The sequence below is a fragment of the Branchiostoma floridae genome, chromosome 7 (genome assembly GCF_000003815.2).
Source record: "Branchiostoma floridae strain S238N-H82 chromosome 7, Bfl_VNyyK, whole genome shotgun sequence".
Taxonomy (NCBI): domain Eukaryota; kingdom Metazoa; phylum Chordata; class Leptocardii; order Amphioxiformes; family Branchiostomatidae; genus Branchiostoma; species Branchiostoma floridae.
Genome location: NC_049985.1, coordinates 10,739,387 through 10,755,068, shown reverse-complemented (window position 1 = coordinate 10,755,068; position 15,682 = coordinate 10,739,387). Strand labels below are relative to the sequence as shown.

Below are 15,682 nucleotides of genomic sequence, written 5' to 3'. Positions count from 1 at the left end.
CGTTACAGTGATACAATATTGCTTGAAAGAAGTCATGCGGGTATGCAATATATTGTAGTACAAGTCACGTATTGGTCAATTTGAATTTCATTTTAATTAATACATGTACACCTAGACATTTGAACTTAACCTGAAGTACACAATAATTAAAGGGCACCGCACGATAATGGGTACCGTTAAATACATGTATTTTACTGTTGCAAGAAATCATATGAGCGGCATGTGAATGTGTCAACCGTAAGGCATAGAGAGCCATCTCTTGCTTCCTTTCTTTTTCAGAGCACTATGGATAAACATCGTCGGTATTGTAGTCATTGCACCGTCCACCGGCTCAGTTTTAGCAAATCTCTTCAATGTGATGCTTTGGGCGGCCAGGTAGCAGTGATCGCTTTTGTCTTCTACTTACATTCAGATAAGACTATAGGTCTGACTATTCATAGTTATAGACTATCGAAACATCCATAGCGTAGCTACACAGTAGTTCCTCATGATTGAGAAGTACGCTGCAGGCAAAACAGCTATAACCACATCATAAAGATAGCTAGTGGTTTCTGAACAACATTGAATAGTGTCTTGTATCTATTTACAATTCTAATGTATTTTAGATGACTTATGGAAATGACATTTTCTGAGTAGATTCTCAGTAGTCTTTGCCATCATGCTAATTTTATGTTGCTGCTGCTTTTGTTCAAAGCGATGCAGGTATGGAGACCGACTTTGCTACTTACGGACTAGTATCTGGAACTTTCGGTACATTTATGGCCATGGGGTAGGTTATTATTCATTAGTACAAGAAGGTTATATAGGGATGATGACTACAAATTGTGTCAGATTTCTATTTTACTTGTAACTGTTCTTCGTACTCATAAACCATGCTATTACCTTAAATTCCGTCTACGATATGTTCCAAGGCGTTCCACAACGTGGTCTTGTAGTTAGGGTTATTGATTAATAATCTAAAAGTTCTCGGTCGAATCCCTGGCAAGCTGTTGTACACTTAACACATATTTCTAAATCTCCAAAGGTAAAGAAATACAACATACTCAAAGTACTGCTGTAGTATAATCATACAGTATTCCCATGCACACTGATATGGTGATAAACAACGCCATTCTCGTCCCTGATATTTCAGGTCATTTCTGGGTCCGACAGTGAGCAGTGCCCTGGTAGAGAGGTTTGGGTTGCCATGGGCCTCGACAGCATTCTCAGGGTATATCTTATTTTCCGTAAGTACCTTAAACTGAAGAATAAGGATATATATAAAACTAGAAATGATATATACATGTTACCATTAAAAAAAAGACTTCCACTTTGAAAAATTACTACAACGGTTTGATCAGAGGAATTCATTTTCTTTGCATAAGTCTTAACTAGGCATGCATGATTATTGATCTTATACCGACTGTTTCACTGCAATTGCTTCTGATGGTCCTTGAAAACTTGTTACTACCGTTTGGATTGCAGATGTTAATGGTGGTCATTTTTACCATCGGTGAAAACGTGTATGAGAGGTAAGATTCGTCAGATCCATTCGTTTAATGTTTTATCTAGAGTTCTATAGTACTTATATGTTGTTCAGCAATATTTTGTTTTTGCACTACCCTCTTTCCACTAGACGGCGATCGCGACAGCGACCAACATTAGATTTGTATAACAGCTAAATTTTATTATTGGAGTATGATGAAAGATGTAAATATATAACGCAAAAGACACGAAAATGTTCCTTAGGCGATCTGCCAAATCTTTGTTGGCTGAGCGGTCGCTGCTGCTAGCTGTGCCTTGTGGTAAGAGGTGGTACTCGGGGTGCCAGCTTTAATATACCAGTCGATTTACGAGTATCGCTCTTTCTCCAGATGCCATGCTGGACCATCGACTGAGGAGGAAGCTCAAGGGTTACTTACATAACGTCTTCAAATTAACGCCAACTACATCGAGATCTCGTTTGATTCTGCAGCTGTTTCCGTTGGTACAATAAACACTTTAAACCCGCCCGTTCCTTTCTAGATAGTTATAGTACTGGTATCTGCATGTATATCATATAACGTTTATTGATTGTTTCGACAACCTCTAAATACATTGCAGCGCCCTAAGGCGCTGAATTGCGTATTTAGGCATTAAAAACACACACATTAAAAGCTTAACATGGTAGGGCAGTTAGGCTAACATATTAAAGGCTTACAATCATATCACACAAGTTACCATCATTTATAATCATATCGCACAAATGTGTCTTGTTTTACTAATTACCAATCTGTCACAATACAGATAGCACGGTAGTAGTTGACGATAGTGACATGGGAGATCTCAACTTACATGCAGTGATTATCTTAACTGTTTATTCAGAGGGGCTACAAAATACGGGATCGGGCTATTTTTATAACGATTTGTTTTGGCAAGAGGAATGTCAAGTAGATTAGCACCCTTCAAGCATCTTGTATGAATCTGAGAACGGGAAGGAGGTAACCAATGGCGGAAAGTTGGGGAGTTGAGTAGCGACTTTGCAAACTTTAGGCTGAGGGTTCTTCTTTTCTCAAGGGACGGTAAACCTAACTGGGCAAGGGCGCTGGTATAGCATTCATACTGAGAGCCGAGAATTATTCTAAGTGCTCGCTTCTGTATACGTTCAATCTTCATTACTTGTTGCGTTGTGATATTTGAGTTCCAGACTGGAGCTGCATATTCTAGGGTTGGGCGAATATAACCCACGTAAAAATCGCAGAGGTCTTGAGCTGGGAGTCCGGAGCTTTTGAGTTTCTTCAACCAAAAGAGTCTTGAGCTAGCCTTTTTAGTTATGACATCTACATGTTTGTCCCATCTTAAATTATTGGATAACCAAAGGCCTAGAATACAAGCAGTTTCCGTATAGTCGAGGGGCTTTTCATTAAGTAAAATACTAGGGGGTGGGGGTGAGTCTTTCATGAAAGAAAATGTCATGAGCATACATTTCTCGCTATTTAGAATCATGTCATTTCTGATCGACCAAGTATTGAGTTGGTCAAGCGAGGATTACATTAGACTCGCTTCATAATAGAGTCGACTCTCACACACTGACAAGTCATCAACATATTTATATCGATTTAAGATATCGTCTTTTAGAGCATCATTTATATAAACTAAAAATAGAATAGGACCAAGTTTAGTGCCCTGTGGCACTCCAGAAGAAATTTCTTTAAAATCTGAGCATTTGTTGTGGTATCGGAGACACTGACTTCGTTTTGTAAGAAAACTACAGATCCATGGCATAATGGACGTCCGTACACCACAGGCAATCATTTTATCTATCAACTTGGTATGATTTATCCTGTCGAAAGCCTTACTAAAATCAGTCAGTAAGAATGTTTGAACACTCCTAGGGGTTTCGGCACCAAGGAGTATATTGTTAATCAAACTAGTGAGATAATGGATCGTAGACATCCCTTTCCTGTTACCAAACTGGTTTGTATCCACCACTTTCGCAACATCCTGGAGTATCCACTGGGTGATATAGGATTCGAAGGTTTTAATGAAAATTGAAGTTAAAGATATTGGTCTCAAAGTTTCAATAGTGGCTGGTGCCTTTTTAGGAACAGGTGTTATAGTCGCTTGTTTCCATTGAGTGGGAACGTATCCTTCTTCTAAAGATGAATTAAAGATGTGGGCTAGCACTTCGCTAAACTCAGCTGCGAACATTTTAATTATGGCTGCCTCACTCCCACGCGGTATGTAGGGCATCCTCAAATCGACATGTTATAGGTGTCGTTTGAATAAATAACTGTTTAGTCTAATAAATGTCCATTCATGTCACTGCATGATTTTTTTCAACGTTAACCGTCACTTATATATTTGACATCATGAAGACCTCATATCTCAACTAGAAAGGCCGACATTTGCTTGAGAGCAAATACAGCATATTTCAGCCATCTTCCTCCTCATGTAACAATAGACTGTTCCAAAATCACTCATGTGCAAAAATGGAACACTTCTGCTTAAAAAAAAAACTACTAATCACACTTATGAGCAAAAATGAATCTTACAAAAACCCCTTCAAGAATGGACTCAAAAAAATAGACGACTCCAAAAACACTTCCGCTAAGAAATGGAATTTGGAATCATCAGCCGTCCAAAACCATATTTGCAAAAAATCCCCCCTCTGTGCAAGAATCGACTCTTCCTGTTATACCCCTATGTAAAGTGGAGCGATCCAAAAATATATCAGCTAAAATAGTCAGCGAAGTCCACAAAATGAATTTTAAAAAAATACCCCCTTCGTCGAAGAATGGAATCTCCCAGCTCACCCTGTTTGAAATTGCACAATAAACAAGTCCAGAAATACTCACAGTACATGGCCTTTGTATAAGAAGCAACCCAGTCCAAAACTGAATTTAAAAAAAAGTCCCCCGTGCATGAATGGGCTCTTCCAGATAAAACAAGGCTTGCTGATTGGCTGCCGAATCCTCCTCATGTACAGTCTTCAGGTGGGGGTAAACTTCCATTTAACAAATGGAATTCGGAATCATCACCCATGTCCAAAACTGATTTTTTTTAAATCCCCCTATGTGCAAAAATGGACTGTCCCAGTAGTAGTCTTATGTCAAGTGGATCAGTGCGAAAACACTTCCGCTAAAAAAAACATTGGCATTATCACCAAAGTCTAAAAGTAAATTTTAAAATACACCCCCTGTCCAACAATGGACTCTTCCAGCAAAATAAGCTCGCTCATTGGCTGGCCATTAATTGGATTTACCTTGTCCACCAACCACCTGGATGTCTATGGACTAGGTAGGTAGGTAGATAATTGGATCTACCTGGCACACCTGTGGCCCTGACACACCAGAATGACCTAGAGGTCGTTGACCTCGGCACTCCAACCTTACCTATCCTAAACTCTCCCACAAAAACCTCCTTAAGGAGCAATTTTGAAGTGATTTATAGTACATATTATACATGGATCCTTTGAATAAGTATCTAGGGCACCTCTGTGCCAAATTTCAGGTCATTTGGATGTAATACCATTGTACAGGGGGCCAAAATATACAGTCTTGGTCCAAAAGTTGCAATAAAACCTCAATAAAATCATTTAAGGAGCAGATATAAAAAAAATTAAAAAAACACATTTGGGTATTGGCCCACTCTACCCTTGTGCCAAATTTCAAGTCATTTGGTCCAGAAACGGCGGAGATGAATCGCTTTGAAAATTTGACAGGAGAAAGAAAGAAAGAAAGAAAGAAAGAAACATTACGAATACAATATATTTCACCATACCTATGGTATGGCTGAAATATAATAACGATACACATAGGGGACGTTATGATTAAATCGCTAATGTATCTTTGTAGTGGATACCTCAAGATCAGATTTATGTACAAGTGGTGGCGTTAAAATAAGTTGTGTACAACTTGAGTACGCTGTCACTTTGTACTTGTACTTCTATTTCTATTTTTATACGTACTTTTAAATAAAAAAAGATTGTACAGATAATGTTTGTGTCCGTTCATTTCTGTCGGTCCACCTGCAGTTTTCGTTGTCGAATAGATGACAAATTCTCTATAGTTAAACAGGCATGGATTTGTCTTTAATTGTTCGTTAACTCTATGCCTTTACAGTGATTGCCGTGTGGTACCAACCGATGGAGAGAGCCAGACGCTACCAGCATGAATTAATGTGTACTTGGGTCTTCGAACCGAAAAGTTTGTGTTATACAGTCTCTCACTGCGAAATATGGTCCCCAAAGTACTTAGTAACTTAACCTATCCAAAAGACTCTGTTTTGTGCAAATCCACATGATGTGAACCATGCCCGTAGCCAGGGTGGGTTTCGGGGGGGTTCGGAAAGAACCCCACCACACGCTCAAAAGGTCCGCTTTTTCAGATTCGAAGGTCCACTTTTTCATGTCCAAGATTTTTTTTCAAAGGCATGACTGATTTGCATTTTTCCCTGATAGACATTTCAGCCAATCTTAGTGAGTCAATCAGCAAAATTGCCCCAGAAAGTGCAGGAAATGGCTTTTCAGAGGGTTCAGATTTCAAAATTTCCCCGGACCTCCATTGCGACGCCTCGCGCCTTTGGTGTCGGACATGGTGAAAATATGCCGAGGGAGTTGGCCTCAAAGACTTACGCAAAAGCCTTGTCCTTTAATAGAAATTCCATTAAACTTCGCAAGCGATTTTTGCCCGTCAAAATGCAGGAAATGGCGTTTCAGAGGGTCAAAATTTCAATTTTTCCGGGGGAGCATACCCCCGGACCCCCCTAGGTACCTCACGCCTTCGGCGTGAGTCTCGCGCCTGAGCCGCTCGATGGTCCCACAATTACTAAAAAGAACCCCCCAACCAAAATCCTGGCTACGGGCATGGTGAACGGGATAATTCTTATTTCGGAAAATAGACTAAGATAGATATTAATGCTACTATTTTTGCCTGTGTTCCTGTTTGCATAGCATTGATGCATTCACACAAAGGTTTGTTTTAGTTCTGTGAGAGAGAAAAATGTAGATGTGTCAACCATGACAAAAACTGTACTTGACTTTCGGACCAACTTGTGTCAGTCTCATTTGTTCATAGATTCTCAGTTCTGGACTGAAATTTGTGGATAGTCGAAAACGGATGTTGCGTACCGCTTGGCTTCCATCGCTCGAACGCAGGAGTTTGGACCCAATTGACTTCACATTTGACGATTTTTTTTCAAAATTGGTACCCTGTACAAACATATATGTCTGCACTTGACCGTCACTACTTTGGAGGTAAGCTGTGGCTCTTTCGCAGATTTCACTCTGCATACATATGTGCAGGTGACAGGTAGGTACTAGTAATATGTCAAAGGTGGAAGCCCCTCACTTGTAAAGTCTAACGTCCCGGCATTTTGCAGGTGTCATTACGTTCCGGTCATTGTTACGCAAATCAAAACAATGGTCGAGGTGAAACTGTTAACGTCTCATAGGCTTTCACCTTTGACCTATAATTTCTGTCGCCCGCACATACGTAGTTTAATCTTCTAAAGAGCCTATGCCAGCGATTGCAATGATGTGACCATGATGCAACTGGCAAGCAAAAAGCAGATGTTTGACAAAACATTGATTTACGTATCAATCAGTAATTTGGAGTCTAAGTTGAAAATAACTTCTTCCCATATAATATAACGTAACTACGCAACCTGGACTGCAATGTAGGCACAAAGGTGAACTGGACCATGATGATGACGTCATGATTACTTCCTGCAGCAAGGGCGGGGCAAAGTACAAGAGAAGACCCCAGGGCGCCTTCCACGGCGGGATCATGGAGCAAGAGAAGGACGACAGCGGCGAGACGTCACGCTTGCTTAATGGACATATCGGCTCAAGGCATGTACAGCTCGACACAGACAGAACCCCGGATGTTGTGACATACGGAAGAGTGACGGAGGAATACACGGAAGTAGTCGCCAATGGCACAGAGACTCCTGAGGAGAAAGAAGGCTTCAGCTGTGGGAGGGCATCAAAAAGACAGATCCTGTCCTTCTTCTGTGTCGCTTTTCTGAACTTTTCGGGGATGGCCTGCTACGCTATAATCACGCCGTTCTTTCCGAATGAGGTAATTATATACGTCAGGTATTGCATTTGCACTCTAGTCCTGCTAACACTATAAAACACAATCACATGGTCGCTATTTTATACTGACTTGGTCTGACCTAAATTTACATACGCGTGTCAATATTTGCTTGGTTTATCCTGTGTGATTTACCTGGCAAAACTGCTTTTGGCGTGTGCATGTAAATAAAGGGATTATGATATCGATTGTGTTCAGAAGACAGGACAGCAGCTTTCGAATCTAACATCTGAAGGACAAACTCTAGTGTGTGCGCTCTAGCCTCTGCTCACGGTGTTCTTAATTTTCTCGCCCTTCAGGCTTTGCGGAGAGGGGCCTCGCAGACTACAGTGGGATTTGTATTCGGATGTTTCAGTGCAGTCCAGTTTCTAGGAGGGCTGGTGTTAGGCAAATTTGTGAGTATCTATCATTTGAATCATAACGTCATTGGTTTTATTTCTCTTTCTTGATACTGGTGATTCTACTCTCCTACTCTCTTACCTCTTTGTAAGAAAATAAACGTTTAACTTGCCAGTAACTTTCCATGCCAAACTGGTCTCCTCTTTCTATTTGTTCCATAGATCACAACCGTTGGGTCGAGGTTCGTGTTGATCAGTGGAGTGTTTGTGGCAGGGAGCTGTTCGCTGTTGTTTGGGTAAGACGGTGGTTCGTCTACAAAACAACGTAAAAAGCAACGTAAATATAACATATCACGTGGATAACTTCTTCCCAGCATGCTACAATGCAGAACAAACATGACAATCGTAAAAGGCTTTATCATGATTACATAGAAGGCTGTTCACGTTTTTTTTCTTCCCATCGATTTGACCATTGCCTTTTGCTAAATTGTACCACATTCTGTCCCATGGTGTACCCTTCACGCTTGTATGTTATATACATGTGGCTCTATCTGACAGGTTGCTAGAGTACATGGAAGGAACAACTTTTATCGCGTTCTGCTTTGCCATTCGGTCTATGGAAGCCCTGGGTGTTTCTGCGCACACGACTGCAGCAACAACCATCCTGACTCACGAGTTCCCCAACGACGTGGCGAAAGTCATGGTATGTAAGTCATTCGCTCTTACATTTGTCCTTTTGGTCTCACACCATTTTCCCCAAAACGTTTATTAAAGTATTACTTACCAATACAGGGTACCCTGGAGATTTTCGTTGGGCTCGGCATGATGGCGGCTCCTCCCATTGGGGGTGTCCTGTACAACGTGAGTAACCAGGCAGTTTCTATAGATGAGTTTGGACCCTTTCCATGTGGACATTTAATCAATCTGTACATATTCATAGAAATAGGTACAATGAAAAGCGTTAAAATCATGATATTGTAGTACTGAATTACACTGAATAGTTAAATTGAAAATACATGAAATTGAGAACAACAGCACTGTATATAAATTCTATTTCCACATAGACACACTCGATTGCAAAATACTTTTCATAGTAAATCAGTTTGCAGTCACAAGTGGCAATGAGTGGGTCCTTATTTTAGGCATGAACATCATTAACATAATGTTATGTTATCGTACCCCGATGACAGCTTGGCGGGTTCAAACTGCCGTTCTTCACGGTGGGGGGTCTGATGTTCTGCTGCTGCGCGGTGCTGGCTGTCCTGGTCCCGCCACAAGTCGGTGAGTGTGATGCGGTAATGGTTTGCGCTTCGCTCACTCAGTGGTTTATTCGGAGATTATATAGACGAACTTTATTGCACGACAATTGTACATGGTACAAAGTATGGGAACGGCTATTACATAAAGTACAAAATAGAGATATAGGATAAAGCTTAACATCCTAGTTAACATAAGAATAAGGGCTAACATAATTCATTCATATAGTATCATAATGAAGTAGGCTAATCATTAGCTATAGGTTATGGCAGGCATTATGTCAGCACAAACACAGGGGGAACAACGAACCATTAAAGTGATTATCATAAAGTCATTAGAAACTGACAATGACGTTAAAGCTGTATAAACAATATGAATGCAGGTGTTTATTGGTTCACATAGCCTGGCAATATTATGATAAACAATAATGGGATGCACAACCGGATCCCCCTTTACCATAGATAACACAACAACAATAAAGGTATCCGAAAAGTGCCAACTGTCTCCTAATGTTCAATTAATGTTTCTGTACAACCCTTTTATTAATGTAATGTAATGTGTGTACTGTGTCACTCCCTAATGTTGTTTAGAAGCAGTGAACCACTATTGCTGTTTTTCCACAGATGAACAGGAAGGCGAGAAGGACGTGTCTTTGCTTTACTTTCTTAGGATCCCGACCGTCATTATGGCTTGTGCGTATTTGAAAATATATCTATATTTCGTTTTAAAAACCAATATTGCAAAGAATACATCAAACTAGAAAGGCCGGTATTTGCTTAGGAGCAAATTCAGCTATTTTCACTCCGCTCTCCCCTTTATGCAAAAATGGACTTTTCCAAAATTGAACTTGAAAAATCCAATGTGAGTACTGTACGGTAATCAAACTTTTATTTCTTTATTACAACACGCACACAGCATGCTAATGTTTCACACATTAACAAAGCAAGCACCGTTTTACTTCAAGAAAAAAAAGGTTTTATTTCACAAACGGAAATTGTTTTTTTGTATTTTTTCTACAGATGCGTTAACACGTTATGCGACCCTAAACGTTGGTATTACGTACCCACAGCAGACAATAGCGTGGTTATGAATAAAGTTTTCCTGCTTATTTACACAAGGCAAGGGCAATTACTGCACTTATTCAAGGTTGTCACAAGCATAACTAATCTTCATACAAGCAGACCTCTCCAAACAAACTGCACTACACTTTTAACTCTTTACCAAGATATGCTTATTAGCCGTTTTTAGCGAAGTGCAATTTAAAAAAAAAATCCAATTGGATATCATGGCTGCACTGCAATTACATTATCATTACAAATACATATAAATGTATGCACATTGTATTCAGACGAAAAGGATCGCATTCTGTTTTTATACTTAGAGTTAATCAGCTAATACATTATATTGATGAACAAAGCTAATTAGCGACTGTATGTTTGCACGGAGTCTGTTTTGCATGTCTAAATGTTTTGCATGCTTTTTGCCTGAAAAAAGGATGCAGCAATTGCAGTTATTATACGTCTGTTATAAAGTTAACGTCCCATTTATTTTCCACATAAACTAATCAGTTTATGATTATCTAATTATTCTGATTAACTGTTTGTAGTACAGTGCATTACTAAATTACACAGCATATACCATGACGTGGTGTCTGAAAAGTCATAAAAACTTATTCATGTCTGTCATGAAATACAATGTTTGAACTCATGGTTGGTATAATAATATCTCTAATTGTCACTTAGTTTAATAGTTACAATATTGTCCCAAATAGCCTAATCATACATAAAGCTGGTGTTTCTGTCACAGTAGCACTTCTTGTACGTGACTTTGCTATCCTCTCCTTGGTGTCTGTTGATGCCACCTTTGTAGCCAGTTGACTATTGTGTTCTCTGACAGGCCAGACTTTGTGGAATTAGTTGAGTTCGAGCACCCGACCAATAATGAATTTAGCACTGTCAAATTGACACCCTCTATCAAGGCACAACCCCACCTGTCTGCACAACAGTCCTGGTGGTGTATCCTAGCCTCTTCCTCTAGTAGAAAATAGAATAGAATACAATAATTAGTATTTCCTTTGTGTAATTTCATGTACTGCCACCCAGAGTAAAAGGAAGATCCTTTTTGTTTGTTGATTAGAAAAAAAGCCACACCTGATTACATATATTCTTGTACAACCAACCTGAATGGACAATTCACAACATAGTGTAACGTTTGTACTAGTAGATTTGCCCTTGAAAATCTGTACTATCATATAACGTTACTATGGAAGAGAACTACTGTACACTTTTCACCGATAATTAGTAGAATCATATCATAATGTTTAATTTGTAGAATTGTAAGATATACTCTGTATTCTTTCTTTTTTCGTTGCAGTTTAAAGTTGGCCATACAAAATTGACTGTACTTTTTGTCGTGTCAATAAAGCTTGATGATACAATACTAGTACTGTCTCATCAGTCACTGCAAAGCGCAACAATATTCCATGCATGCTCTCCCACTTACCGCGGCATTCTGACGCTACGGTATCGCTTATCCAGACACTCTAAACGTGGGTAAATCAAACAAAAACTACACAATAATGACGACAAGTTACCCAAATTTGTTACTGCGTTTGTGTATTGTTGCCAATTTTAAGATAAACAGTACAATTTTTCACTTACTTTTAACGGACTTCTTCCCGGCGACATATATGTACTCCCAGCCGCTAAGTTGAAAAACCCTTCCTCATTGGCTGTACCCGAGCTGACCAATCAGGTCATCGCTTCCGCTAAGTGTCGGGCGCATATTGGTTCCCTTCTAAATTCAATTAGCCACAATGCACAGCTGCAGGTAAACAGCTTACGTCACGCGCGGAAACGTCCATAACCATATATGGTGCAACGGACGCACGTGCAAACGTGACCATATATGGTTACACGCGCGAAACGCGAGCTCGGTGAAAATATGCGTAGATACCCCGCCAAATTGGCTTTTAAATGATTTTGAAGTGAAGTTTGGCCAAAAATAATACCGGGGTCCTTTTAATAAGTATCTCACGCAGTATCATACCAACTTTCAAGTCATCTGGACGTAATACCTGGGCACGGGAGACATGAATATACAGCCGGGCCAGAAAATGACCTTAAAACATCCCTAAAATCATTGTAAAGGTATCTATCAAAAAAATGAGAAAAACGGGTCTGGGTATTGGTCCACTGTACCCTTGTGCCAAATTTCAGGCCATTTGGTCCAGGAACGACGGAGAGGAATCACTTTAAAGGTCGCGACAGGAGAAAGAAAGAAAGAAAGAAAGAAGAAACCGTATGAAAACAATATTTTCACTCGAAGCGTACCTACGGTACGCGGAGTGAAAATAAATATATGACAAATAAAAGCTATGTAGTTGGCAACAAATGCAATTCAATTCACCGTCTGTATGATAACAGACAAAGACATAACAGTGTTAATGTGGAAAAATTTCCGTGCTCGAATTTCTTTTTTTATCACACTACTTTATTCTAATCATTGTGTTTGTAACTTGATAAGCGATAATGCAGTAAGACGGCCAACCAATAACCTTGATACCTTGATACTGTTGAGTATTGTCTCCTGTTGCCATAATGTTTTCAGACTTGCTAACACATTACAACAACAGAGCTTCCCGATGCGCCTGTACTAATGTATGTGTTTCCTTTCTGTAGGCGGAGTAACCGTTGTGGTTTACTCTATCATTCAGTACCTTAATCCTGTAATTCAGCCATACTTAGCAAAAGAGGTAAGTTCTACATTTTCATTATTTTCACTATATTAAAGTAAGCGAAAAACAATTTTACCTCCAAGTCAACCTTTACTTACTGTCAGTTATACACCATCTTTCACTCGAATTCTTTTCATTGATAATCTACTGTATTTAGATAACAACAAGCACATAGACCACATTCAAACATCCATATAAATACAGAAATACAATTCCATAAGAGGCAATGATAAAAAGAATTAGAACCGATAAAAGTAAGGACATTATGGATTATATTAGAATTTTACGAATGAAGTTAACCATATAAATCGTAAATCAGAGTGTACTCGTAGTTTTTCTATGAGTACCATATGCTATATGTTTATTTCAGCTTTCTTACAGGACTAGCTATGGAGCATAATGACAAATAATGACTCGTTTTCATTTTTCACAGTTCAATGTCACAGCCCCACAAGTTGGTCTGATATTCCTGCTCCTGGCCTCCGTGTACGCCCTTTTCGCGCCGGCATGGGGGTGGCTGGCTGACAAAAAGGTGAATTACACAACTCGAACCCAAGTTTTATTTGGATGATACAGAACTCCACGTTACCATCCACTCAAACTCCAAAAAGTGTGTCTCTGTATCATCTTGTCTAATGGTTGCTTGTTCTTCTTCCAGAAATATGCCAGGATTATGATGACATTAGGACTGCTCGTGCTCTCAGCTGGTCCACTCCTCATTGGACCGTCACCCCTCCTTACAGACTACGTCACTCTTGTGCCAAAGTAAGCTTCTCGCTACAATAGTGCTATGATATATTACAATGCAGCGATGCAATGTTGCTTCGAAGAAGTCATGCAAGTACGTAAAAATGTTTGGTAGTGCACGTCATGCAGTCAATTTCGCTTCAACATGATACACCTCGACATATATGACCAGTTGAAAGTGGACGCTTGTTAGTACCAGTTGATAATAGGTTCCGCTTTACTGCATGTGAAGGTGCCAGCTGTATGTCAGGGAGTTTCTTGTTTGTTTTTCAGAAAACTGTGGATAATTATCGTCGGTATTGTAGCCATTGCACTGTCCATCGGCTCAGTTTTAGCACCTCTCTTCAATGTGATGCTTTGGGCGGCTAGGTAACAATGATCGCCTTTGTCATCTACTTACATTCAGATAAGGATATAGGTCTGACTATTCATATATATAAAACATCGAATCTTCCATAGCGTAGCTGCACATTAGTTCGTCATTATTGAGAAGTACGCTACAGGCATAAGCAGCTATATCAGCAAATAACATAACCAAAAATAACTAATGATTCGTGAACAACATTGGATAGTGTCTTTGCTACCATGCTGATTTCTTGTTGCTGCTGTTTTTGTTCAAAGCGATGCAGGTATGGAGACCGACTTTGCTACTTACGGCCTGGTATCTGGAACTTTCGGTGCATTTATGAGCATGGGGTAAGTTACCATTCATTAGTACAAGAAGGTTATATAAGGATATTTTGTCTATACTTAGCTTATAGATGCAAATGTGGGCACTTGTGCACCACTAATTAATAACTTGCATATATGTTGAATGTAAATTGTGACAGGTTTCTATTTCACTTGTAACTGTTCGTCGTACTAATAAACCATGGTAGTACCTTGAAGTCCGCCAACGATATGTTGCAAGGTGTTCTCGTGGTTACGATTGTTGCCTAAGAACCTAAAACTTCTTGGTCGAATCACTAGCAAGCCACAACGCTGTGCCGCTGTGCACTAAAGACCTATTTCTACTCACAGGACCCAGGTAAAAGAATCCACCACATTTGTCGAGAAGTCAAAGAGTAGAGGACCTTCCAGACTTGGTCTGTCCACAAATGTGCTAAATCTCAAAAGGTAAACATATACAATATGTGCAAAGTACTGCTGTAGTGTAACCATATGGTCTTTCCATACTACCTACCTGCTAATAAACGACATTCTCGTCTCTGATATTTCAGGTCATTTCTGGGTCCGACAGTGAGCAGTGCCCTGGTAGAGCGGTTTGGGTTGCCATGGGCCTCAACAGCATTCTCGTGGTTTACTTTATTTTCCGTAAGTACCATAACCTGTAGAATCAAGAATGTTACAATTAAAAAATACACTTTAGGCCCTGCATAATTTTTGCAGACGGATCAGGGGTATTCATTTTCATTCTGTAAGTCTTAACTAATATAATAACTAACGTTGCATGGCTCTTAATCATATGCCGACTGTTTCACTGCCCCACTCGTTTGGATTGCAGATGTTGCTGGTGGTCACTTTCACAATCGGTGAAAACGTGTACAAGAGGTAAGACTCGACATATCCCTGCGTTTTCATGTTCTATCTGGAGTAGTTTGTTCATGGTTATTTTCTGCACTGCCCCTCTCCACTGGACGGTGCAAGATGTAAAAATATGATTTAAAAGACACGAAAATTTCTTTATTTGTGAAATTTATTAGGCAATCTGCTAAATCTTTGTTGGCTGAGCGGTCGCTGCTGCTAGCTGTGCCTTGTGGTAAGGGGTGGTACTCGGGGTGCCAGCTTTAGAATACTAGTTGATTTACGAGTGGGTGTCGTTCTCTTTGCAGATGCCATGCTGAACCATCAACTGAGGAGGAAGCTGAAGGATTACTTACATAAAGTCCTCATATCAATACCAACTACATGGAGATCTCGTTTTATTGACACATTATCTATGAGGATGTTAAAACCAAAATTGGTGAAGGGAAAAGAGAAAATAACAAATCTAATAAAGTTGGCAATATCTTTATTTCACATACACAACCCCATATGGTCCACGAACT

General features: G+C 39.8%; 1 protein-coding gene across 7 annotated transcripts in view; it reads left to right on the top strand.

Moving 5' to 3' along the window:
- The window catches only part of LOC118419488 (MFS-type transporter SLC18B1-like), a 29,079-nt gene that overhangs the window by 5,384 nt on the left and 8,013 nt on the right, over window positions 1–15,682 (top strand). The window contains exons 1-15 of one of the 7 annotated variants that reach the window (XM_035825881.1): window positions 6,934–7,541; window positions 7,856–7,951; window positions 8,117–8,190; window positions 8,453–8,597; window positions 8,687–8,755; window positions 9,085–9,175; window positions 9,775–9,843; window positions 12,832–12,905; window positions 13,321–13,419; window positions 13,546–13,652; window positions 13,908–14,003; window positions 14,256–14,330; window positions 14,855–14,948; window positions 15,139–15,185; window positions 15,467–15,662. In XM_035825881.1, the coding sequence (XP_035681774.1) occupies window positions 7,176–7,541; window positions 7,856–7,951; window positions 8,117–8,190; window positions 8,453–8,597; window positions 8,687–8,755; window positions 9,085–9,175; window positions 9,775–9,843; window positions 12,832–12,905; window positions 13,321–13,419; window positions 13,546–13,652; window positions 13,908–14,003; window positions 14,256–14,330; window positions 14,855–14,948; window positions 15,139–15,185; window positions 15,467–15,518 (1,554 nt within the window). In that variant the 5' untranslated portion in view covers window positions 6,934–7,175 and the 3' untranslated portion in view covers window positions 15,519–15,662. Of the gene's footprint in view, window positions 1–279; window positions 376–694; window positions 770–1,132; window positions 1,227–6,928; window positions 7,542–7,855; window positions 7,952–8,116; window positions 8,191–8,452; window positions 8,598–8,686; window positions 8,756–9,084; window positions 9,176–9,774; window positions 9,844–12,831; window positions 12,906–13,320; window positions 13,420–13,545; window positions 13,653–13,907; window positions 14,004–14,255; window positions 14,331–14,854; window positions 14,949–15,138; window positions 15,186–15,466; window positions 15,663–15,682 lie in introns of those variants that run through there. The other 6 variants (XM_035825884.1, XM_035825883.1, XM_035825885.1 and 3 more) reach the window with 6 other exon arrangements.